Raw genomic sequence first — 24063 nt, 5'->3', positions numbered from 1 at the left:
AGAGTTAGAGGGCCTAATGCTGTGACTTCACCAGACAGCATCCATCTAAATTCCAGCCTGCCTTCAGAGGTGAATGCCCACATGGGCTCTGAGTGCCCGTGGGTCAAAATAATTGGAGCTTCAAGTATGCTGAAGTCCATTTGTGTCTTTGAAACTTCTGTGTTAGCATAGCATTGTCCAGTGCAGAAATCTTTTGATGGAGCAGCTCTTCCTTCCCTCCCCAAAGGCTTGGTTGCTCTACCTCTCTATGGTAAAACTGATTCCAGCACCACCCTTTTGCTACATCTACGGTATGCTGTTCTCGTAACTGGCACAGCTCCCTCTGTTTATTTCTGGAAAAAGCTAGTATACCAACCAGGATCTTCAAGCCCCCCCCCATCCTTCAAGGCTGTCAGTAAACACTTGGATTCCTCTCACTTATCAGTGCAGTGGATCTTCCAACTGACACCCAGAGACCTTTGGGTAGAGTGGGCGGCATATAAATTAAATAAATAAATAAATTAAATAAATAAATAAATTAATATGCAGTTCTACAGCACATGCCTAGGAGTCCTTAGTAGGCCACAAGGAAGCAGTACAGTAATTATGAATGAAGGCAAACACTCAGTTTTAAAAATCTGTCAATGCTTGTTTGGTTAGAAATGCTTTTATAAATAAAAACATTGTAACTAAATTTGTCTTGGGTATTTGAATCTGAAAATATTTGAATCTAGAATGATTGTTTGCTTAGGAAACAGGAATGTGCACCTCGCTAAACAGAAATTTAAATCTGGAGTAAATGTAAAATATAGGGTTTCTTTGTACAGCTCCTTTTTAGCCTATGTTAGCCATGGATAGATAAGACAGTGCTGTATCAACTTGTTAGCTGCTTGTCTACATGGTGGGATGGCCCAGAGCATCTGACAGTCTCGTGCTGAGTTAGATTGCAGTGCTACAGCAAATAAAATCTTACAGTGCCATGCTAATGAAATGCCAACATCTAACTTGAATTCAGAACATGGAAGTAAATCCAGAAATATGAGGAAAGTTTCTTCTTTAAACTACAACTACCGGAATTTCCCTGTCAGCATAGCCATTATTGCAGTCCAAAGAATCAGCTTTTCTAAGCTTTGCAACAGATGCATAAACATCTGTCTGAACTAATGGAACTGCATTTTGGCATGGATTCCCTTTCCTGCTACAGTTGTCAACAGGCTGTGAGATGGTTATGTAAAGAAGCCCCCCCAGCATCCACTCTTGTACTTCAAGTGGATTATTTGTTGAATCTGGTTGTGCTTGAGCCAGCTAAGAGTCCTTTCAAACCACTTGGTTTGTTTGTAAAGCGATTGTGTAAATTCCGACTCTGTGCTGAGAATGAAGGCATTTCGGTCTCTCATGCTGTTCAGGCCACTTAATTTTGCCACTTTTTCAAGGACATTAAAAGACTGTTGTTTCTTATTACAAACGATCTCTCCAGGAAATGCCAAAAGATAAAACAATTCCCTTACATATTTTCTCTTACTACATTTTTTTTCAGGTGCTGCTCCGAGTGAAGGAGAATGAACTCCAGTATCTGAAACAAGAAGTCCAGTGTCTTAGGGATGAACTTCTAATGATGCAAAAGGTAGATTTGTTAGGAGCAAGTTGGATATCCTTCTCTTATAGAACAGAAAGTGAAGTATTTCTTGCTCAAGGTGTGTAAATCAAGAGTGGAAAATCTGTGTCCTTCCAGTAATACAGTAGTGCCACGCTTAACGAGCGCACCGTTTAACGACAAATCCGCAATCACATTGCGATGTTTTAGGTGGCAAAACATTGCATTGTGATGATCTGTAAGCGTTTCGCTTACCAATCTTCGCATTGCGATGTTTAGAAAACAGCTGATCGGCGGTTCCAAAATGGCCACCGGATCAACAAAATGGCCGCCCACAGCGTTTTCGCACCGATTCCTCGCTTACCAAGGTGGCGAAAATGGCGGCCCTATGGAGGATTCCTGCTTAGCGGTGAGTCCCCCCCCGCGCATAGCGACGAATCCGGATAGCAATGTTAATCCTGGAATGGATTAACGTCGCTATGCAGGGCACCACTGTATATTTCCCTAATTTCTGGCAGTATGGGTTGGGACTGATGGGACCTGCCTCCAACAGTGCCTGGAGGACTAGAGAAATGTCACTCCTATCTTAGAGGCAAGCATGGAGGGCCAGTGGTACACTGGACAGGCTGCCTTTTGTAGAGTGCATCTTGATCCCCTGAGTTCATGTTATTGTCTTCCTCCAGCACATCAGCTCAGAATAATCCTCCATTACATGTTCATATCTTTGTTTTCCATTCTTAGTGGGCTGTAGAGTTTCAGAGACTAAGAGAGGGGATTGGTGATCTGCAAAAATAGTTACATTTTTAAAATACATATTTGTTCATTACCAAATAAGCTGGCTGGATAGCTCAGTGGTTTACTTATATGGCTGTGGAGCCAGAGGTTGGGAGTTCGATTCCCCACTATGCCTCCTGGGAGAAGAGCCAGCCTGTGTAGCCTTGGGTAAGCTGCACAGTCTCAGGAGGCCCAGAAGAAGGAAATGGTAAACCACTTCTGAGTATTCTCTCCCTGGAAAACCCTGGAAAGGGTCACCATAAATTAGAGTTGACTTCATGGCATATGAATTATGATGATGACAATGATGATTAGCAAATAGTTTTAGCTGGACTATTGCGAGTTAATCAGTAGGAACAATAGCAGACCACAAACCTATGCCACCTCTGTTACTGTGCAGCTGCCACACCCCCTAGGTGTAGAAAGAGTTAAATCACCATGTTGTCATGATCTTGTTTGATTTGTAGCTAAACAGGGTTAGGCCTGGTTAGGCCTTGGCTGAGAACCTACAGTGATGCCTCACAAAACGAATGCCTCGCCGGACAAAAATCTTGCAAGACAAAAGTGTTTTGCAATTGTTGTGGTGACTCGCAAGACGGCTTTTTCTATGGCTGTGCTTCACAAGACAGTCCCCCCCCCCCCGCAAGAGCGATGCCTCGCAAGATGAAAATAATTCGTTCATCTTGCAAGGTTTCCCATAGGGATGCATTGCAATGCATTCCTACGGGAAACTGCGCTTTTGCAAGATGAAAATTTCGCAATACAACGCTACTCGCGGAACAAATTACTTTAGTCTTGCGAGGCATCACTGTACTTGGAAATACGGGAGATGAGCAGGTGGGGCTAAGAAAGAATGCAACCTGAAACTCTGGTGATTTGCTGCTGCCAGTCAGAGTTCACAGTCCTGACCAATGTTGTTTATGAAGGAAGGTTTCTGTGTTATGTCAATAGAATCTCTCTTGTGGGGCAAATAGAACAAAGTGATTCATTTCTTATTTTCTCTAGGACAAAAAGTTTGCATCAGGGAAATACCAGGACGTCTATCTGGAGCTGAACCACATCAAGCAGCGGTCTGAGCGAGAGATTGAGCAGCTGAAGGAGCACTTGCGCTTAGCCATGGCGGCCCTCCAAGAGAAGGAGATGCTACACAACAGTATCGGTAAGTAGCCACTGGGCATGAGGAGGAGGAGGAGGAGACTGGTGGGAAGCTGGGCTTATTTATTTAAAATATTTTATCCTCCTTTTCTCCTGAAAAAGGACCCACGGTGGCTCACATCATTAAAAGACAATATTTAAAAGCTAAAAACAGTAAGTACACAAATACTAGGGAAGGGTCAAATACCACACTACAACATGATAAACAAAAACAACACCAAAAATACATTCAAAGCAGTAAGGCACAAAAATCCATTTAACAACTGCACTCAGCAGCTAGTCACTGAGGGAAAGCTTGCTAAAGAGAAAAGTCTTATCCTGGTTGCGGAAAGACACTAAAGTTGGGGCCAACCTGGACTCCTGTGGGAGGGACTTCCAAAGTCTGGTAGCAGAAAGAGAGAAGGCCCTCTCCTCATGATCTTAACACTTGAGCAAGCTCATAAAGGGAGATTTCGTCCTTGAGATAGCTTGGATCCAAGCCATTTTGGACTTTATAGTTCAGAACCAGCATTTGAATTGTGCCCAGAAATGGATTGGCAGCCAGTGGAGCTTCTGTAACGGGTTATGTAATCCTTGCACCCAGCCCCAATCTGGCAGCTGTGTTTTGGACCTTCTGAAGTTTCCGGACATTTTCCAGAGCCTGACATATAGTGTGAGCATGTTATTGTCCTGCAGCCCTCATTAGCTGTAGACATCACAGCCAATGATGAGGAGCAGAGATGGGCCATGCATTCCCACTCCCCCCCCCCGGCCTGGATTCCCCCACTCACCAGATGGTGCGTGCTGCTCTCCCCCTCCTCTTCGGCTGTTCGACCAGTCCCTGGCAGGAGCACAGGCTTGCCTCTCCTGCCTGCCTGTCTGAATGGGTGACCAGCCAAGGAGGTGGGACAGGGAAGCCTATGGTCGTGCTGGAGACTGGTTGAACAGTCAAAAAGGAGGAGGAGAGGAATGTGCACCAGCTGGTGAGTGGGTCACTGGCCGGGGAGGTGGGAGAAGGGAACCTGTGGTGTTGTGAATACAAACCATCATGAACCTCCGAATCAAGATTTGTGCCCATCTCTAATGAGGAACCAAGAGAGTTGCACTCAGGTATAGATAGCTATATGTTTTCAGGTTTGGCATCATGTTGATCAGGAAAAGTCACTGTAAGATGAGATAATGTTTCTGCTGATATTCTTCTACCTTGGCTTTGATGTTGCAAAAGGAATGAGAGAAGTCTTGGTCAATATTAAAATAGGAGGAAGAAATGGAATGTTTAACACATTTTACTAGATCTTCATGGAGGCAATGATCCTTCTAATGCTCAATAACTGTGTAAAATGGGTTATGGGTTTTCATGCTTGCTATTTTCCTGCTTTATTATCCCTCTACTGAATGTACAGCTGGCGGGTCTTTTTTCACACTTGCTACAGTTATATGACACACTTGGTCTCTGTTCTGCTGCTGTTTATTTTTGTTTTGTTGCCCTTGCAGCTTGATGTTATCTTTGTAAAACTTGTGTTCATTCGAAAAGTTCAACAGTTACATAAAACATTTGATATTTTTAGTAGAAAAAAATTGATTCTTGGTATAATAGTCCCGTAGCAAATGCACAGACCATGGCGCTCTCTAGAGACATCTAAGTATTCTTCACATCAGCAAACTGAACAGCCTGTACTTGATTATTTTCAGCAGGTGCCTTTGCTTGTCATATAAGCCATGCGTTGTTGCTTAAACTATGAGTTGCATGGCAGACATCCAAATTATGGCCTCAGTTCAAACAAGCCAGATTTTGTGAGCCAGGAGCACATTGTGAATTCATATTGTGCTTTTTAGCTGGTTGACAAAACATTGCTTCATAGCAGAAACAGGTGTGCACGTCAGAACAAGCCAGAGTTTGATATGGTTAACACAGATGACTAGTCTAGATTTGTGTGGCCACTGTGAACCAGAGATGAAGGTTAGGCTGGAAGAATTCCAGGCTTCTGGTGATATTTAGATATTTAAATATGTATTTTTTATTGCTGGAAGATGTGAATCTTTTTTTCTTGGCTGCCTATAGGATGGTAGGGAGCCTTTTTCTTCTCGAGGTTTGTACTTCCTTGGGGATAATTTGTCAGAGGTTGCATACCAGCGGTGGTTGAAGGAAGGGCCATGGCCAAAATAGATTGACTCCTCCCCTTCTATTTCTTGTCTGTCTCTCCCACTTCCAAGGTGGTGGACTGACAGAAGATAAATTGTGTATTTTTGCAGAAGACTCAATGAAATCAGGCCACTGTTCACAGTGTTTCCCCCTCACCCCCAGCTCCTAAGGGTTATTCATAAGACTTTGAAGCTTTCTGATACACCTCAACTGCAGTCTGTACCAGTACAATATTGCTCTACATCTAAGACAAGTTAAAACCAAAACCTGCTAGAGGATTACCAAAAGCTATGGGGTATTGGTTGCCATCTGCTAAGCTTTGCATACCTCAGTTCATTTCAGTTGTAAGTCAACTTCCTAAATTCTGATTGTCTGTTTGCTCCTCAGGTTAGCTGTCTTTGTGTCCCTGGCCTTGAAGGACAGTGTTGTATCCTAGCAACCAGCATCCCTCTTCCAGGAAACAGGAACATGACTCTTGTCAGACAATCCATCGCATGCGCCTGCATAACTCAGAGTGTTTGGGGCTGGATCCTACTATTTGCACCTTCTTTCAGATTTTATACACAAAAATATATTTTATATGGTTTGGGGGTGGGTGGGTTTACATTAGGAAATCCTATATTTTGTTTTTAACCAGCAATTGACCAGAGAAGTGAACTAGGTCCTTCTTCCCAGCCTCCCTTTTAGTCCTACTTAATCCCTCTTCCAAATCCTTGAGTATATATCTATAATGAGTATATGGCTACCTTCTTCCCATTCTGCTCAAGCAGACAAATGAAGGCCACGCACACCTCACCTTTATGACTAGTCTACTGGATTGGACAGTGTTGCTTTAGGGTGATCCATGGTTTGAGATGCACCTGGCTGGGAGAAAGTTGCGCTGGCAGTTATGTCAGAAGGACAGGTTTGGTCCACAAATTATGCAGAGGTTTCTGTTCTGTTTGTTTGTTTGATTTCACTAAGGATCTGGGACTAGCCATTCATTTTGATCTACTCAAAAGAAAGGTAGATTTTGCTATGTTGATAAAAAATGTCCATGCATCCTACTGTGAAGTCAGTATCTACTGCATTCCAGAAGCTCATCTTCCATTCGTGTGTTCCTGGTAGGGAGAGACTTCACCACTGATGTCGCCAGAGCCAAAAATGATGAAGGCGGCAGATTTTTCTTTCTTTCTTTCTGCACAATTGTAAACTACCTTAATAAAATCCTCAAGAGACCAAAAAGTGACGTTTATTAGTCGTTTATGAGCACTGTAGTGAATGCATTTTTACAGTAATGTAAAAACATGTTTCTCAGGGATGCAAGAAAGAGATGGTATAGAGTCTGAATGCTGAGCCCTATGAGGAGTGGTTGCAGGTGTTGGGCATGTTTAGCCTAGAGAAGAGACAATTGAGAGGTAAGGTAGGAGAGAGGCATCTTCAAATATTTGAAGAGCTGTCACATGGACAGCTTGTTTTCTGCAGCCCCAGAGTGTAGGATTCACACTAATGGATTTACATGGTTAGAAAGAAGATTTCAACTAAGCATTAGGAAGATCTTCTGGATGATAAGAGCTGTTCAGCAATGAAATGGATTCTTTCGGAAGATGAGTGGTTTCTCCATTGTTGGAAGTTTCCAAACAGGTTGGATGGCCATCTGTCAAATATTATTTCGCTCTGGATTTCCTGCTTCCGAAAAAGGTGGTAGTAGATGTCTCCTGGGGTCCCTTCCAACTCTACTATGCTCTAATGTGGATTTCTTAAATAGCAAAAGGTAGGTGGCTGCTGCTCTCACATCGTCATAGGTAGCACCAAGAACTTAACAGAGCTGAGTAAGTGGTCACCTGAGGTTGTCAAGTGGCAGTGAGATGCTGAAGGAGACAGCTGTCTGCCATTTAGCCTATCCTGCTCCTCCTTGTTAATTTGCTACCTTTGAGTAGAATTGAGGATGCTGTCCTGTCACCAATGTTAAAAGGCAATTTGTCCAGTCAGTTTTCATACATGAAATGGGAAGAAGTGCCTCCTTGCTATTCACTTTGGGCAGCATAATATCTTGAGCAGATATAGGTGTACATTGACAGTTCAAAGCTGCTTCTGTTGTATCTCCTTAAACATTGAATGGCTGCACAGGAAGGATGGGGAGAGATGGTGGATGAGGATCTGTTCAAAGGTCATCAGCTGACTTCCAGTAGATCAGTCTGTGCTTGATTCCTAGCAGTAGCCATAAAAAGCCACTTCTCCCCACATCAGGCTTTTATAACCCCTTAATCTTCAGTAACTAGAATGTAGATTTGTATCTGTTTTTGCAATTTAGTGTAGTGTATGACTCTTGCCATAGTATTGAAGCTGAGGCTCCAATATTTTGGCCATCTCATGAGAAGACTCCCTGGGAAAGACCTGATGTTGGTAAAATGTGAAGGCAAGAGAAGGGGACGACAGAGGATGAGATGGTTGGACAGTGTCATCAGAGCTACCAACATGAATTTGACCCAACTCTGGGAGGCAGTGGAAGACAGGAGGGCCTGGAGTGCTCTGGTCCATGGGGTCACGAAGAGTCGGACTTTATGACTAGACAGCAACAACATGGCTCTTGCAGCTTTGCAATTTTACATGTTGGACTCTTTCCCAGAATTCCCCTGTCAGCATGGCTCCTGGACATGCTAGCTAATGAATTCTGCAGTCCCCCACATAAATTTTTTCTAAGTCCTGGGCTGCAATAAGCAATTGGTTCCACTTTGAGGTTAGCATTTTTCATCTGCTGTTGGTGGTTGAAGATGGGAAGGAGGGGATCTGAGGCTTGTTTATGGCTCTCCACCAAGGCCACAGTTAAAGTGAGATTTGCACTGAGGCTTGCTCAGATAACATTTTTAGCGTCACTATACCAAAAGTGGGAATGTTGGGCTTCCAGATGTTTGGAACTACAAATTATAGCTTTTTACCATTGTTCATGCTAGATAGAGCTGATAGGCATAGGCTAAAAACATCAGAAAGGCCAATGGTTCTGCATCCACAACCAGCATTCACCTAAGTACATCATAACTCTTTCTGAAAGAGAACTCGGATGGTAAGTACCAATAGAGCCAAAGCAGAACCAGTGACGAATACGAACTGTATTTGTATGCTTGGAAAACCCTGAGATTTGCATGTTTTGGACTCCTTTTCACTCCCATTAGCCACCAGAAGTGATGGTCAGAGAATATGAAAGCTGTAGTCCTAAACAACATAGGGCAACAGATTGTAAGTGTCCAGAAGGTAGGCGTTCTGACTTAGCAGCTCAGCAGGAGCACTGCAATCCGGAGATGGAGGACACAACACAAAATTAGGTGTTTGCAGTGACTACCTTAAGCTATCATATTGGGCTGAGAACAAGACACTGGATACTCACTTCCTGCAGGGCACTTTTCCTAATGCAAGTGGGTTGAGTCAGTGTAAAAGGGTGGCAAAACCCCTTCTCTTTGTGATAATGACTTTATTAAAATTATGGATTGAAATTAGATTACAAACTTTTCTGTTAAGACCTCTGTTTCCTCCCTGTCACCTTCAGATTTTTCTGTTAAGTGCTGTCAAGTTTCACCTGATTTATGACAGTTCTAACAGGGTTTTAAAGGGATGTGCAATGTTTAAGTGGTTTTACCAGAGCTACCCTCCAGGACAGGTTTCTCACTGGACCGTCTGAAAGTCACTTAATAGACTTTGAAGCCAAGTAATCAATAAAATGGGACTATTTGAATACAGGACAAATTTTCTGTGAATGTGGTGACATTTAATAAATGCAGCATTCATGTGCATGCAATTTACGCCCCAGCATGTGTACTAAAGAAGATCTAGCAAATGGCTGAGATAACACCACTGAAGTAGCCCACTTGTGGCAAAAACAGTTTAGTTACCCTAACATTTTTAATTTGTTTGAATTTTATATTCCATATATGCCAATAATTTCAAATTGTGCAATACTCTGATATGAATAAAGAAAGAAAAACTAGAACCACCCACTGGTGACTTTTTGTGGTACAGTGAGGATTTAAAGCCAGGTCTCTTCCAAAACTTAGTCTGACACTCTAACCAATGCACCAACACTGGCTTTTATTGCAGATACTTCTAGCACTATATGCACACAGGTATACCAAATTACTGTTTTTTGGATAATGAGAAAGTACACTCGCCACTTAAAAGAAAAAAAGGATTCTCTTGACTTGGAGTAAAACACATTTTCCCATCTTCAAATTTCATTAACTAGACTATGTGTGTTGTTACATTACATTTGTTCAAATCCTATTTTTTAAGAGGATATCTACTTAGCACTGAGAATTACTTGGCTGACTATATACCTACCTCCTATCATAAGGGCTAGAAATTTGTTTCTTAAATACTTTTTGTAAAAGAGGGAGTTGATTCTTAACATGCTGAACTTTTGGTGGCTACTAGTGAATTCTTTGTGTTCTGCATATATCCAGGGGTGAAACAAATGGACCTGTTTATTACAGCCATTAGACTAGCTTTCTGGATACATCTGTGTTTAATACACTATCTGCTTCGTTTTGGATCATGCCATTAATCTTTAGGCAGGAGTACAGTACAACAAAGGTGTCTTCTGTGGCAGCTCCTTCCTGATCCACATCTTCACTTAAAGTGCAGATGAGTTAAAAATTAAGCCACACCAAATGCATTATTATTTTATGCAAATTATGTATCACTGTGAGCGCACAGTAGTTTTTACATTTGTTAAATCAGAACTAATTTACAGTGACCCTAACAGGGCTTTCAAGGTAACTGAGATAAAATCCACTCCTTAAATGTTTTACCAGTTCCACACCCCCGTGAGTTTCCATGGCTGGGTAGGAATTTAAACCCAGGTCTCCTAGGCCTAATCCATCACTATATTCACTGCACCATGCTGGGTATCTAGTTTTTATATGAAGAATCCCAAAATTAGTTGATGGTAGCAAGAACTGATAGAATGGCAAAAAACAAAACCCTAGTTTCAAGGTGTAAACTCACTGGTTGGAATCTCATCTCTGCCACTGATTCACTAACTATTTTTGGACAAGTCACTTAGTTTTAATCCCACTCCATATGCATATGATAATACTGGACTATTTTATTGGTTTGTTGTACAGATTATAACATTTATTTGTGAAAATGGCCTTGAATTTTATTAGTGATATTAGTAACAAATGTTCTGAAAGAGGAGACGAGTGTTCCTTAAAGACACTCTCCAGTTTTGCCACATAGGGAAATACTTCTTTTTCCAAATTCTAACCTCAGCATCATTTTCAAATTTTAACTTATAACTTCCTTTGGATGTTTTGTCTTTCCTAATATGGATCTACAAGAAGTTATAAATAATTTGTACCCTATTTTTAATATCAGGAATATAGACAAGTAGGAACAGGTACAATGTAACTTAATTGGAAAAAAGCTAGGCCTAAAATGTGCATACTGTACTTCAAGCTGCTTGAAGTATATGCCTTTATTTTAAGAAGAGAATCTAGCCCTTGCTATTATAAATAAGTTTGAAAGCATCAAGTTGAAGGAAAAGGCAGCCAGCATTCCAGATGGACTTAGTCATAGAGAGGTACTTCAAAGGTTTATATTGAACCCAAGGGCTGATCCATGAGATGTGCTTCCAAAGGTGGAAATTTTCTGTGCAGAAACTGGCTGCACTGGTAGTTGAATCTTAGATAGCAAGTTGCTATGTACTGACTGACATTGATAATTATTCCATCTAGCCCAGTTTTATCAACTCTGACCAGCAATAGCTTTCCAAGCTTTCAGGCAAGATTCTTTCCTTGCCTTACCCGGAAATGTAGGGAGTTGAAGATGAGCATTTCTACATATAAAGCAAGCTACTCCCACCACAAAATAGCACCAGGCATTTTCCAGTGGTCTTCCATGCAAGAGGTAATGAGGTCTGACACCACTTAGCTTCCAAAAAATTCAGACACTACATTCAAGGTGCTATGTTCAGTAGGCACAGCTCATAAGAGTGCTGAGGAGGGCAGTTGCCCTATTCTTCCAGCAAAGCATCTCCAGCCAAGGTGGTTGCCCCATGTGTTTAATATTCGGGTCTACCCTGAGGGAATTGCCAGAGCAAGTTAAAGTCGAAACTAGCCCTCTATCACTTAAGCAGTCAGATACCTATGGAAAAGCTACATGAGCAGCACTAGGACAGGTGACATGGGTATTGTCCTCTGGGACCAACCGGACCGGATAGTAGACCCTCTCTTTGCAATTCAAGAAAGGCTTTTCTAGGAGCTACTGATAAATCTGCCTCCCATTATTATTATTTAAAAAAACATATATCCTGGTGCTCATCATTCCTATCTTGTGGGACAGGTTTGACATTTGTATTAGTGAGAGGAGTGGGTATTCAACACGGAGTTTCAAGGAGCAGATTTTTCCTCAAACCCGTCTGCTAAGAGAGATGCCATACTTCCCTATATTATCTCCATGTTAAATTTCTTTTTAAATAGCAAGCTTAACGCAGGCAGCGCAAACTGATTCTATAACACTACTTAAAACGCATCTTTTCCGAATTTTTATTGCTGGGGACATTCCTGATATACGGTCCAGTTGTTTGTTTGCTTAGTGACAACAGGAAACGTGAGGAGAGAATCACGGTTTATGTGGTTTAACTGCAAGCTGAGAAGCACATCCCGCGCCTGCCGCCACAAACCTGAGGAACGAACTGCTCAGAGGGGGCTTCCACCTGTACGACAAAGGAAGCCCTGCCTCGCCTACTGTCGCCTGACGAGAACGGGGTTTCCCCCAAACATATCAAGGCGATTGTAAGGAAAATGAGAAAAGCGAGCTCTCAACAACAATAAAAGAAGTGTGCTTAATCCAAGGCAAGAGTCTTGACGGGCAGTATAAATTTGTGAGTTAGCGTCGGTGGCAAATTATTACGTGCTTAACGGTGCTATTTGTTTATGTCGCTTTGTTGCTGTTCCCAGCAGGGACACACAAATGACTACATTTCCCACAAGCCACTGCTCGTGCATCCTACGGTGGCTGCTTGCGACAAAGGGCAGATTGTCTCGACGGTGCCCCTCTTTAAGAATTAAACAGCTGACTGATAAGAGGCTCTTCAAAGCAACTATTAACGACTGTCAACAAAGAATGATCAGTACTGGTCTTTATCGGTGGCGTTTGTCACGATCATTCTCAGTTCTTGCACGGAACACAGGATGCAGTCAGTTCAAATCGATTTACTTTCTTCATCCCCCCCAATAAAAAAAAACACAAAATCCCACCTTAGAGTTTCAGTTATTTCAGTTCAACACTCCGACTTTAGGTTTCCGAATAAACATATGCTGTATTCATATATACATGATTTTAACACTCGATTTATACAAATCACTCCTCACACCACACAAGCACACACTTTAAAATACTGGGGTCTGAGGAACTGGGAATTCAGATTTTAAAGCTCTGGTCTGACTCTCTATCCAGTTACATTCTGATACAGTACTCTTTTTTTGACAGAACAAATGAAAGGTAAAAGGGAGGGTTTTTTTTAAAAAAGTTTCTCATGAAGTCCTCCTCCACTGCAATATCAAATTAGTCTGTTTTTTAAAAAATATTCCACATAACAAAGGAATAAATATTAAACCTAAATGGATCTTATAAATATATTGTACAGGGATTAAAGGGAAAGGTGATTAATAAGTCAAACAAAAACATGAGAGGTGCTCAGAAAGAAAGAAAGAAAAAGGGGAGGGGGAATCCACAACCTGATTTCTTTACAAAACAAGTTGTCGTCCCCCCCAATCTTATCCAGGGGTTGGAGTCTGAACAACTGCAAAAGATGGGTGGACAGGGACCACACCACATCCACCCCTTGTGCTTTGGAACTCATGAAAAGTAACTTGTGGCATTAGTGTGGTGACTTCACTACAGTACATTGTAGCTCGCTTGCTCTCTCGCTGAGTAGACTCAAATTGTATTGCTCTCCCTCCCTCATATTTAAATTTAGTGTCTTATTCTAATCGAGAAACAATTATCTAATTGTTTTTTGGGGGGGGGGTTAAGCAAGACACCGGGGGAACACTTAGACATTTTAAATATATTGACATTCAATGATTCACATTCTATAGCTACAGAACTCCATTTTTGTAAAAGCTAAACACACACTACTCAAACTTCTTCACGGACCTGGCATAGGGGTGTCTTAACCACGGGGAGAGGGGATGATAAAGAGGGCAGAGGTGCCCAAGTGCCTGGATGTGTATTTTGGTTGCTAGTATTCGTGTTGCTAGGATGCCAGCTTGATTTTTATTAATATATTTTTAAAGTGTTCTCGGCGTGTTTTGACTTTCCCTCCCTAAAATTATTCCATATGGCACGCCGCCAAATTCCAGCTTCGCATCTTTAATGTCGCAGCCGCGAAGCTTTTAATTAATATCTTTATTAAGAGGGAGAATCATCGGAGGGGAGATAAGGGGGAGAAAAAAACAACCTCACTTCTTCCAGCAAGATGGCGATGGCACGTACATTTAATCTCCTAACAACAGTTAAGGACTCCCCCAGGACTGAGAAATTAGTGTCAGTGTGTTTAGGAAAACGACCCTTCTCCCCCCTTATCACCGCCCCCCAGCCCTATTCCCACCCCAGCAACGCAGGTCGAAAAAGTGTTTTTAAGTAATGGGACCGACTCCACCTTGAGAAAGCCACGAAGGAACAAAACAGGCGGTAGTGATCTTCATAGCATTTAAACTGGTACAAAAGCATCGGGGTTCGGGGGGACAGGTGCAGGCCGCCCCCCCCCAGGAGTGGCATCTAAGAAAGTACGGAAAAGAATACCCGGAGCTGTCCGGTGTGTCCCCCTCCCCAAGTCGTCCTTCTCATATAATCATACTGTACTTATTATTTACCACTGTGATCAGCGAATTACTTTTTTGGGGGGGTTGCAAAGAGAGAAGTGGAGTGAGCTCCCCCTTTGCCCCCTTCCTTCACCTTCCTTAACCAAGGTAGAGCAGGACCTCCCGAGCTGATGTCCCCAACCCGAAGCAGGGGGGCGGCCAGGTGCCTCTTGGGGGAGGGGGTGGCTGCAAACTTCCCATCCAACAAAAAGGAAAGTTTTTGCACTGCCGGGGCTTGGCGGAGGGGGTGGCTGGAGGAGGGCGCCAAGGGGACAGGAGGCAGGGGTCCCCCAGAGAGCCCCCCACCTTTGGGGGAGTCACTCCTCCCCCCCCTTCCCGGCCAGGTCTAAGCTGAGCTGAGCCTGGCTCGGGGCTCCCTGTGTTAGTTGGGGTCTGCTCCCGAAGCTCCTGCGCGGCTCTTGGGGCTCCGGGAAGGCCGGAATGGGGGTCCCCCGATGGCCTAGGGGTGTCCCTTGGTCCTCGCCTTGCCCCTTGCCCGAGCTCCCCTCGACTGTTTCGCTAGGGGGGAGCAAAGGGGAAATGTCAGTGCGCCCCACTCGCACCCAGCGCCGTTTGGGGCGTCCTGAGGAAGCAGGCGACGGCGTCACGGGGAGCCGGCCGCCCGGCCGAAGAGCTGAAGGACCGGCGTAGCTGACGGCGGTGGTGCGGAGCCGAGGAGCCGCTGGGAGACGCAGGAAAAAGCCGCTTTACTCGGCGGAAGAAACACAGATGTCGGCGGCGCGGCGCCATTCGGGGCCTGAACAGGCAGCCAGCAGCCCTGTCCTCACCGCGGTCCGCATCTGAGCGCTAAATACCCGGATGCGCCGGCTGCTGCCTAGAGAGCCAGACACAGAGCAAGAGGCAGAGGGGAGGACGTAGTAGCAGAGGCTGACAGAAGAGGTGGGCAATTCAGCCCCAGAGAGAGAGGGGGAAACGGGGGAGCCAGCAGGGCTGGGCTTTTGCAAGAAGCTGCTCCAGAGCCTGACAGCGGGTGCCTGCCTGGAGAAGCAGCTTGGGAAGCAGACAGGCCTGAGCCAGAGCTAAGTTTCAGGGGACATTATTTGGGAAGACTGCCCTGAGACCACACCCTGCCTGCCTGCCTGCCTGCCTGCCAGGAGCAGCTGCCTGGAAGAGACCTGAAGGGGGCGACATCCCACTTGTGCATTTAAAAACAAAATCTGCAAAGAGACTTTTGTGGGAAAAGTTGGATCTTTATTATCAAGAACAACATCCTCTGTGATAACAGGACCCTTGGGAACAAGTCTCACGTGCCTTCTGGAAGCCTGACAGCGAACTCAAAGCCAGGAGGCTTAAGACAAGTTTGTGCACCAGAAGGAAAATTGTAAGACAGGATGACTGAGAACTCTGCTGCAGCACCTGCTGCCAAGCCCAAGAGGGCCAAGGCATCCAAGAAATCGACGGACCACCCCAAGTACTCTGACATGATTGTGGCCGCCATCCAAGCTGAGAAGAGCCGGGCTGGCTCATCCCGTCAGTCTATCCAGAAATACATCAAGAGTCACTACAAGGTGGGGGAGAATGCTGACTCCCAAATCAAGTTGTCCATCAAGAGGTTGGTGACAACAGGTGTCCTCAAGCAGACAAAAGGGGTGGGTGCCTCGGGTTCCTTCCGCCTGGCCAAGGGCGATGAACCCAAGAAAGCACCAGTCAAGAAGGCCAAGAGAGAAGTCAAAAAGGCTACAACACCCAAGAAAGCCGCTAAGCCCAAGAAGGCTGCTGCCAAGTCACCAGCCAAGAAGCCCAAACCTGCGGCAAAGAAAGCCAAAAAGAAGCCAGCAGCTACCCCAAAGAAAGCCAAGAAGCCAAAGACTGTCAAGGCCAAGCCAGTGAAGGCCTCAAAACCTAAAAAGGCAAAAGCATCAAAGCCCAAAGCAAAGTCCAGTGCAAAGAAGACTGCTAAGAAAAAGTGAAGTGTGAGCTTGGGACCTACTTTCTTGAACATTCTTCTTGAGCTGTACTCTGTAAATAGATCTTTCCTTTATTCTCTACTCCTTTCTATTGCAGCTTTATAAAAGACCGAACTATTATTCCCATGCAGTAGTTTAAACTAATTACTTCTTTAAAAGGCATCATCAATAGAGAACCTGTTTGTTTGGATTGTTTCAATTGTAATTTTAAATACATTTTATGTGTTCATCTTTGCTTCCCCTCCCCATTAAAGGTATGCAGTACTTCTTTTGTTTTGAGCATGAGGGAAGACTGGAGAGGATTTTACTAAAAGAAGATTTTAGATGAAGAAAGGAACATGCTGTGGGATGCCTTTAGTAGAGGCACCTTAAATTATGTCTTTGAGAAATGTAACCATAGTGGATGCTGTCAGCTACCAACAACTGAATGCTGTAACTTGCTTTTTCTTAAAAGTGCAAATTCAGTTTTTCATGGATAAATTAGCTACCAGTGATCAGTGAATGCATATAGGATTATAAGTTTCTTTATAGTTCTGGTGGGGACTGGATGGGTGGTGGTTGATCAGCTTTCTACTGACTTTGCTATTTCATAGACGAAGTGTGCTGATATTGGGGGCAGGGGTAAGTCAGTGGGAAATTATGCAAATGTTTGGACTTAATTGTTCTAAATTTTTTATAGATTGATCATGGTGAAATGGAAATGAGTAAATATTTTGATGACCCTTCTTCCTAAGGCATCTTATCTTCCTTCTGGAGTCTGACCACTATTTTGGTCGTAGGTACTTCTGGGGAAGATATGAACAAAAACCGTCCTTTCTGTGTTGTCCCTCCGTGTGCTTCTCAGTTCTGCAGTGCCTGCCTCCTAATCCACAGCTTTTGTGCTTAGGGTATTGTGTATACAGGACACCCCCCATTCCCTATTAATTATTACTTCCTCATTTGTCCGCTTCTCGACTGGGTGAAGGAAAGAACAAATGTAGAGAGTAATAGACATGTAGCCTATATTGAATCTCTTCAGATAGCTTTATGAACCTATGCCCTATTATTTGCTTAGGTTTGAGGTGGGTGTTTTCCACAGGTGGACTGGAAAGGATAATTTTCAGTACTCCCAACTTTTTTTTTTAAAGATATGCTTGTTTAAATGAAGAATTCTCATAGGATTGGTACCTGATTGTCTGTTTTACTTTGTAGGTGTGATTTTGTGTAAGAAAGCTTTAGCTGTCTTTGTAATTTTAGAGTTTAAAAATAAAATCAAAAACAGCATAACATAATAGCCTCATTTTACTGTCTTTTGAAGTACAGCTAGATAAAAGAACAAGAGTTTTTAACATTACAAATCATATGCATGTCTTCAAAATTAAATTGGAATAAGAGCAATGTGCCTTTCTGTGAAGTTCAGTGACCCCCCCCCCCCAAAAAAGCAACTTAATTGTAGTGAAAACTAATGAAAGGAAGAAAAGCTTATATATTTATACCTAAACTACTGAAACACCCTTGAAGGGAAATTGTGAAAAGGGTGTTTATTTGATAGGTTGAGGAAGGAAAGCTTTCACCAGGGAAAAAAAAATCAACCTGATTAGCTATTGATTAGCCACCAGATGGCAGCATACGTTTGGGAAAAAAAGACAGCATGAAACCATTGTGTGTTTCACAAGAAAAGGAGCAATATCCAAGTTGATAATTCGTTCCTTGCCTAATGCTACAGTCCTATGTAAATTGTGATGCAAGTAACACTATATTATGCCTGACATATATTCTGCAAGACAGGCTTTCAGAATAGATGTCAGTGTTTGCAGTATTATAAAAAGATAGGTGTTCATTTATGAACATAGAATGAACATCCACATAGGACTCATCTACTAGATGTGTGATGTGTGGCCTCTTATGTCTGCTTTGTACTAGAATGTACATGACAGACAACTGGTATACAAAACATTACCTGAGCCTAAAGGGATGCTCTTATGTGGCTTTATGATTCACCATTTCTGTGGCCAAAATTCTGTTGCTTACCACAAGTCAATCACATTAGAGTGGGCCCATTGAATCAATGGTGATTTGTAAGTTAACTCCTCTGTAAGTTCCATTAATTTAAATGGGCCTACTCTGATTGTGTCTTACTTAACATAGTAAGTCACAGTCAGCATACCTATACAGTATAAATGAAATCAGTGGAATTTACAAGGAGGTTGACTCACTAAATCCCCATTGATTCTACTGTGATTTTACTATGCTGAGCAACAGGATTTTAGCTAGTGTTTGATGGGAATTGTTGGGGACAAGATAAATTTTATGTACCATAGTAATACTGACATGCCTGTGCTGGTTTCCAGTTGTCATTTTCATTGTAAATTGGGGTGCGAGCAGTATTGGGAAATCCCACAATATACAAGGACCACAGTTGTAGATTTGTGACACGGGTACATCTGGTCTCATAGAAACAAAATTAATTGAAAGCTATATACATCTTGAGGACGTGGTGGCACTGCGGGCTAAACCGCAGAAGCCTGTACTGCAGGGTCAGAAGACCAGCAGTCGTAAGATCAAATCCACGCGATGGAGTGAGCGCCCGTCGCTTGTCCCAGCTCCCGCCAACCTAGTGGTTCGAAAGCATGCGAATGTGAGTAAGTCACACTGGCCATGTGACCACGGAAGATTGTCTTCGGACAAAACGCTGGCTCTATGGCTTGGAAACAGGGATGAGCACCGCCCCCTAGAGTCAAACACGACTGGACAAAAATTGTCAAGGGGACACATCTTGAAGTGATAGGAATTGGAAACATAATCCTCTAGAATAGATCAGTGGTCCCCAACCTTTTTGTCTCCACAGACCGGTTTAACATGCAGGGTGTGTGTGTGTGTGTGTGTGTGTGTGTGTGTGTGTGTGTGTGTGTGTGTGTGTGTGTGTGTGTGTGTGTGTGTGTGTGTGTGTGTGTGTGTGTTCCTTGGCCTGCAGGGTGTGTGTGTGTGTGTGTGTGTGTGTGTGTGTGTGTGTGTGTGTGTGTGTAAATTTGTCTCCTTGGCCTGCAGGGTGTGTGTGCGTGTGTGCGTGTGTGTGTGTGTGGAAATTTGTCTCCTTGGCCTGGTCCTGGCAAGGCCACAGACCAGGGGTTGGGGACCCCTGCTCTAGATGTTAACCTGTAACTACCATCATTTCCCACTGATGATTAATGGTTAGAACTGATAGGATTTGCAGTGCAACCACATCTGGAAGGTGATATATCCCCCACCCTGCAAATGGTGGATGCAGATGGAAATTTCAGGTGGTGCAAAACATTTAGGCAAACCTCACCACAAAGAGATGCATGCATGCAACAATTTATTTGGGATTTTTTTAATCTTAAAAAATGACGTTTCTAGGAATTTGGATACTTCTTTTAGTTAGCAGAGTATAAGGGAGACTACTACAGCAACACAGAAATCACATCTTGTATGATAAAACTACTCTAGAAGCAGTTAAAGTCAGAAGAAAGCAGGGGAAATGGAGTCTCCAGCATGCAGGAGATCTTGTATGCTTGCTGCTTGAGGGGTGATCAGATGAAAAGGGGGGGGAGCTATCAACAAAACAATAGGAGCAAAAACATGCAGAAGAGGGGGCAGAGGCTTGCCTCAGTTAGAGGTAAAGATTAAAGAACAATCACATTAGGCTGTAACCTCCCTCTCTTAGTGACCGCAGTGTTACTGCATGTGTTGAGGTAAGATTGCTCTTACTTCAACATAAGATGCCACAGGTTCACTGCATCTGGCAAGAAGGGCTGTCCCTGCCTGCAGGATCCCATGTGGTACCTACTCAGTTTCACTCTGCATGCACAATGCAAATAAATCCACATGCCCATGCATAATTTAAATTGAAGTACAGTATACATTCATTGTCTTATGATGCAGAATGAGAACATGTCTTTGTAGCTACTGTAGGGGCTGGTGAAGTTCACTGTTAATTGCACATTACAAGTTTACTGTGCATGCAGAACATGAGTATTTCAAGACCAACATCTCCAAGCAAGAGCAAGACTGGACAAAGCACAAAAATGGTTTGGAAATAAAACATGATTCTAATATCCCCAGTGTTTGTATTTTCTCCTGTTGAAGATGCCCAGCCTCTGCTTATAAAAAAACACAAGCATGTGCAATAAAAAGACTGAATAAACTAGTAGAAACCATTGCTACCTCACTTCCTTGTGGCATCACTGAGTTAACCAGAAGTATGTAAATTGAGCAGCCAGTGATGCTGAAGGCAGAAAACGTAAACAGATTTTCATTGGGTAGACGATGTGTAGATGATGATAGGATAGGTTTTGATTTCCTTGATTGTGACATAGAGCAAGTGCAGATATGAAAGAAAGAAAGCCTTGTTCTAAAGTAGATCTGCTAGCTGGGAAACAAGATGATCAACGAACATTCCATATTTTTACTACTTGTAACAATATACATAGTCCTTCTCCCCACTCCATCCCTTACAAGCAGTAATCCAATCAGAAGGTTCTGATTATTTCCAATATTAACATTTTCTTCACAGTCCTAAGGCTGTATAGTGAAGAATGCTGGTTGTAATGCATTTTATTATTGTTAGTCTCCTCAAATATAGAGGAAAGATGGATGTACATTTGTTAAGAGTACATATAATACCTATATAAATTAATAGGAATGGAAAATTTATTATTACACAACTTTTTATCCTACCTTTGAAGCATATTTCCATGGTAGCTTTCATATGAATGCACAGATGCAGGTGCATGCACATAGGCACATACACACACAGATCCAGAATAAAATAAAATAGCAATGTTTTAAAACAGCAGCATAGAACTAAATGAAACAAATAATGCACTCCTATACATACTTACTGTATTTTCAATTGTGTGAATTGTAATGTTGTGAGCTGCTTTAGATCCCTTGTTGGGAAAAATGCGGCAAAATTAATAAAACTAATAAAACTGATGATGATGATGATGATGATGATAATAAATTATTATTATTATTATTATTATTATTATTATTATTATTATTATTATTATTATTATTATTATTATTATTATTATTATTATTATTATTATTATTATTATTATTATTATTATTATTATTATTATTATTATTCAGAGCAAGCCCCACTGAGTTCAATGGAACTTCATGAGTAGAAGTGAGGATCACACTCTAAATAGATTTAAGCAACTTGTTGAAAAGTCTAATGCAGCAATCCTCTGGACAGAGTGGCAGATACAGATTTCAAGACTGTTTGGGATAAACCAATGTTAAAACAATGAAGATAGGTGTACAATATTATTTTTTATAAAAAATATACAAAGACATAGTAGAGGAAGAGATGTTTCTGTGAATGAGTGGAAGAGTTAATGTGACAAGCAGATTGCTTATTTTGCACTTTCTTGGACTACAACTCCTAGAATTCCTAATTATCTAGGTGTAGTCCAAGAAGCTGACTTTTCTCAGCTCTTGAATAATCACAGTAAAATAATAAAAAGAACTGTATCTTCACTGACCATCATGACAAGGGATTTGGGGAAGCTGTAATCCCAAAGTGTCACTTGTCCAGCTCTATGTAGCAAAAAAGACATCTGATGGAGGTCTACTCCCATTATAAGTAGACAATAGTAAGATAAATATTAGGGCAAAGTATTGAATGGTGCAGTAGTATATATAGAACTTCCTGCAAAGTCTTGGCTGGGGGAAAGCAGGAGATATGACTTTTCACAACAAAAATATATCAGTGTGAGTTCTTACTGCTGCAACATAAAATACTCTGAAATGGCTTGATCTTCAGTGCCGTGTTTACAGTCTATCCATTTTACAAAATACCTCCTCCTGGTGGAAATAAACTGCTAAAATTGGTTTGTTGATATGGATCAACAAAGCTTCCAGCATTTTATGGATTCTCCATGTAGGAGTTTGCACTTCAAAATGTGTCCAGATCACTGCTTGCCCTTTAGCAAAATATGATACTTCAGCAAAAGTGTCTCAAACACATGCGTTTGTCTACTGAAACTGTGTATGGGAATACATATTGTGTCAATTATGAACAGAACTAAAATCCTGTTAAATCCAAATTTTTGTTGTTTAGTCGTTTAGTCGTGTCCGACTCTTCGTGACCCCATGGACCAGAGCATGCCAGGCCCTCCTGTTTTCCATTTCTTCCCGGAGTTTGGTCAGATTCATGTTCGTAGCTTCGATGACATTGTCCATCCTCTGGATAGCCTCACATTAATTACACATTGAACACTTAATACTTAATAGGATACTGGCCAGGGACATTATCAGCATCTCCTTTTAAAATTTCTTTTTAAAGTAAAAATAAGCTGAGTGGGATGTGGGCAACTGAATGGATCTGTGTTGAAATATTTATAAGTATTTAACTGATTTCAAAGTACAGTAAATTTATGAATTTCACTTAAATTCTTTATTAATCTCCACCTGTGTGGTTTAAATTTGAGGGTTAAAGTTGATATTTATACAGCATATAAGATGAACATGACATAATAGTTTCTAGTTTTGTTTAATAAACATAGGTCAAACAAACAATGACCACAGTGTACTGTAACTGAATATTTATGTTGACATAAGTGACTCTGAGGCAGCAAAATGCACAAGTGCCTGAGAATTACACCATGAGACTTATACTGGTAGACATAAGTAATAGCACCGTGGCCACACTGAATTCCATTTCTTTTTGTGTAAGCAGATCATGCAATAAATAGTTCCTCATGTCATTTTTTGGGAAATGGTTGTCACTATAAGACCTGTCACTGGAAGGACAGATCCTGAAGCTGAGGTTCCAATACTTTGGCCATCTCATAAGAAGAGAAGACTCCCCGGAAAAGACCCTGATGTTGGGAAAGTGTGAAGGCAAGAGGAGAAGGGGACGACAAAGGATGAGATGGCTGGACAGTGTCATCGAAGCTACCAACGTGAGTTTGACCCTACTCCGGGAGGCAGTGGAAGACAGGAGGGCCTGGCATGCTCTGGTCCATGGGGTCACGAGGAGTCGGACACGACTAAACTAAGGGGATGATCAAGCAACAGCCTTATCAAGATGCAGGTTTGACACTGTTATGTTCACCTCACTTCTCCAGAGATGAGTATTTCCAGGAACACTTTGCCGATTAAGGAGAACATTAGAGGTTTGTGGTGTTTGATAGTATTATTTATTTATTTACATCTATATGTGTTTTATGTGCTGTCAAGTTAGGACTGATTTACAGCAATCCTAACACGGTTTTCAAGACAGATATGAGTTTCCATGGCTAAGTAGAAATTCAAACCCAGGTCTCCTAAATCAAAGTTGATCAACCTATCACACTTTGTAACTATACAGAGTGAGGACAGATGGATAAAGTACAGCTTAACGCTTCAGTAAGCAATATCTACTTATTAGATTTATATCCTGCTTTTTTTTACAGTGACGTCAATACAGCCTATATGTCTTCATTCCATGCCACTTTATACTCCGCCTCATGGTACACGTTCGTTCGTTCGTTTAGTCATTTAGTCGTGTCTGACTCTTCGTGACCCCATGGACCAGAGCACGCCAGGTCCTCCTATCTTCCACTGCCTCCCGTAGTTGTGTCAAGTTCATGTTGGTTGCTTCGATGACACTGTCCAACCATCTCATCCTCTGTCACCCCCTTTTCCTCTTGCCTTCACACTTTCCCAACATTAAGGTCT

The 24063-nt window shown here is 42.3% G+C and overlaps 2 protein-coding genes across 13 annotated transcripts in view; both read left to right on the top strand.

The window, feature by feature from the left end:
• Window positions 1–6848, top strand: part of TRIOBP (TRIO and F-actin binding protein) — a 79312-nt gene extending 72464 nt beyond the window's left edge. For 10 of the 12 annotated variants that reach the window (XM_020787679.3, XM_020787680.3, XM_078376171.1 and 7 more), the window contains 2 exons: window positions 1517–1603; window positions 3353–3514. In XM_020787679.3, the coding sequence (XP_020643338.3) occupies window positions 1517–1603; window positions 3353–3514 (249 nt within the window). Of the gene's footprint in view, window positions 1–1516; window positions 1604–3352; window positions 3515–6011 lie in introns of those variants that run through there. The other 2 variants (XM_078376169.1, XM_078376168.1) reach the window with 1 other exon arrangement.
• An 8420-nt stretch (window positions 6849–15268) lies between these two features.
• H1-0 (H1.0 linker histone) lies at window positions 15269–17663 on the top strand. The gene has a single exon (XM_020787722.3). It carries the CDS (start codon window positions 15817–15819, stop codon window positions 16393–16395), a length of 579 nt encoding a protein of 192 aa, XP_020643381.1. The 5' UTR covers window positions 15269–15816; the 3' UTR covers window positions 16396–17663.
• The last annotated feature ends 6400 nt before the right edge of the window (window positions 17664–24063 follow it).

The sequence above is a fragment of the Pogona vitticeps genome, chromosome 5 (assembly GCF_051106095.1).
Source record: "Pogona vitticeps strain Pit_001003342236 chromosome 5, PviZW2.1, whole genome shotgun sequence".
NCBI lineage: Eukaryota > Metazoa > Chordata > Lepidosauria > Squamata > Agamidae > Pogona > Pogona vitticeps.
This window is presented reverse-complemented; position numbering and strand designations above follow the sequence as displayed.

What these genes read in the sequence shown, in the direction of transcription:
- H1-0 (XM_020787722.3), top strand. Translation starts at nt 15,817, where the DNA reads ATGACTGAGAACTCTGCTGCAGCACCTGCTGCCAAGCCCAAGAGGGCC.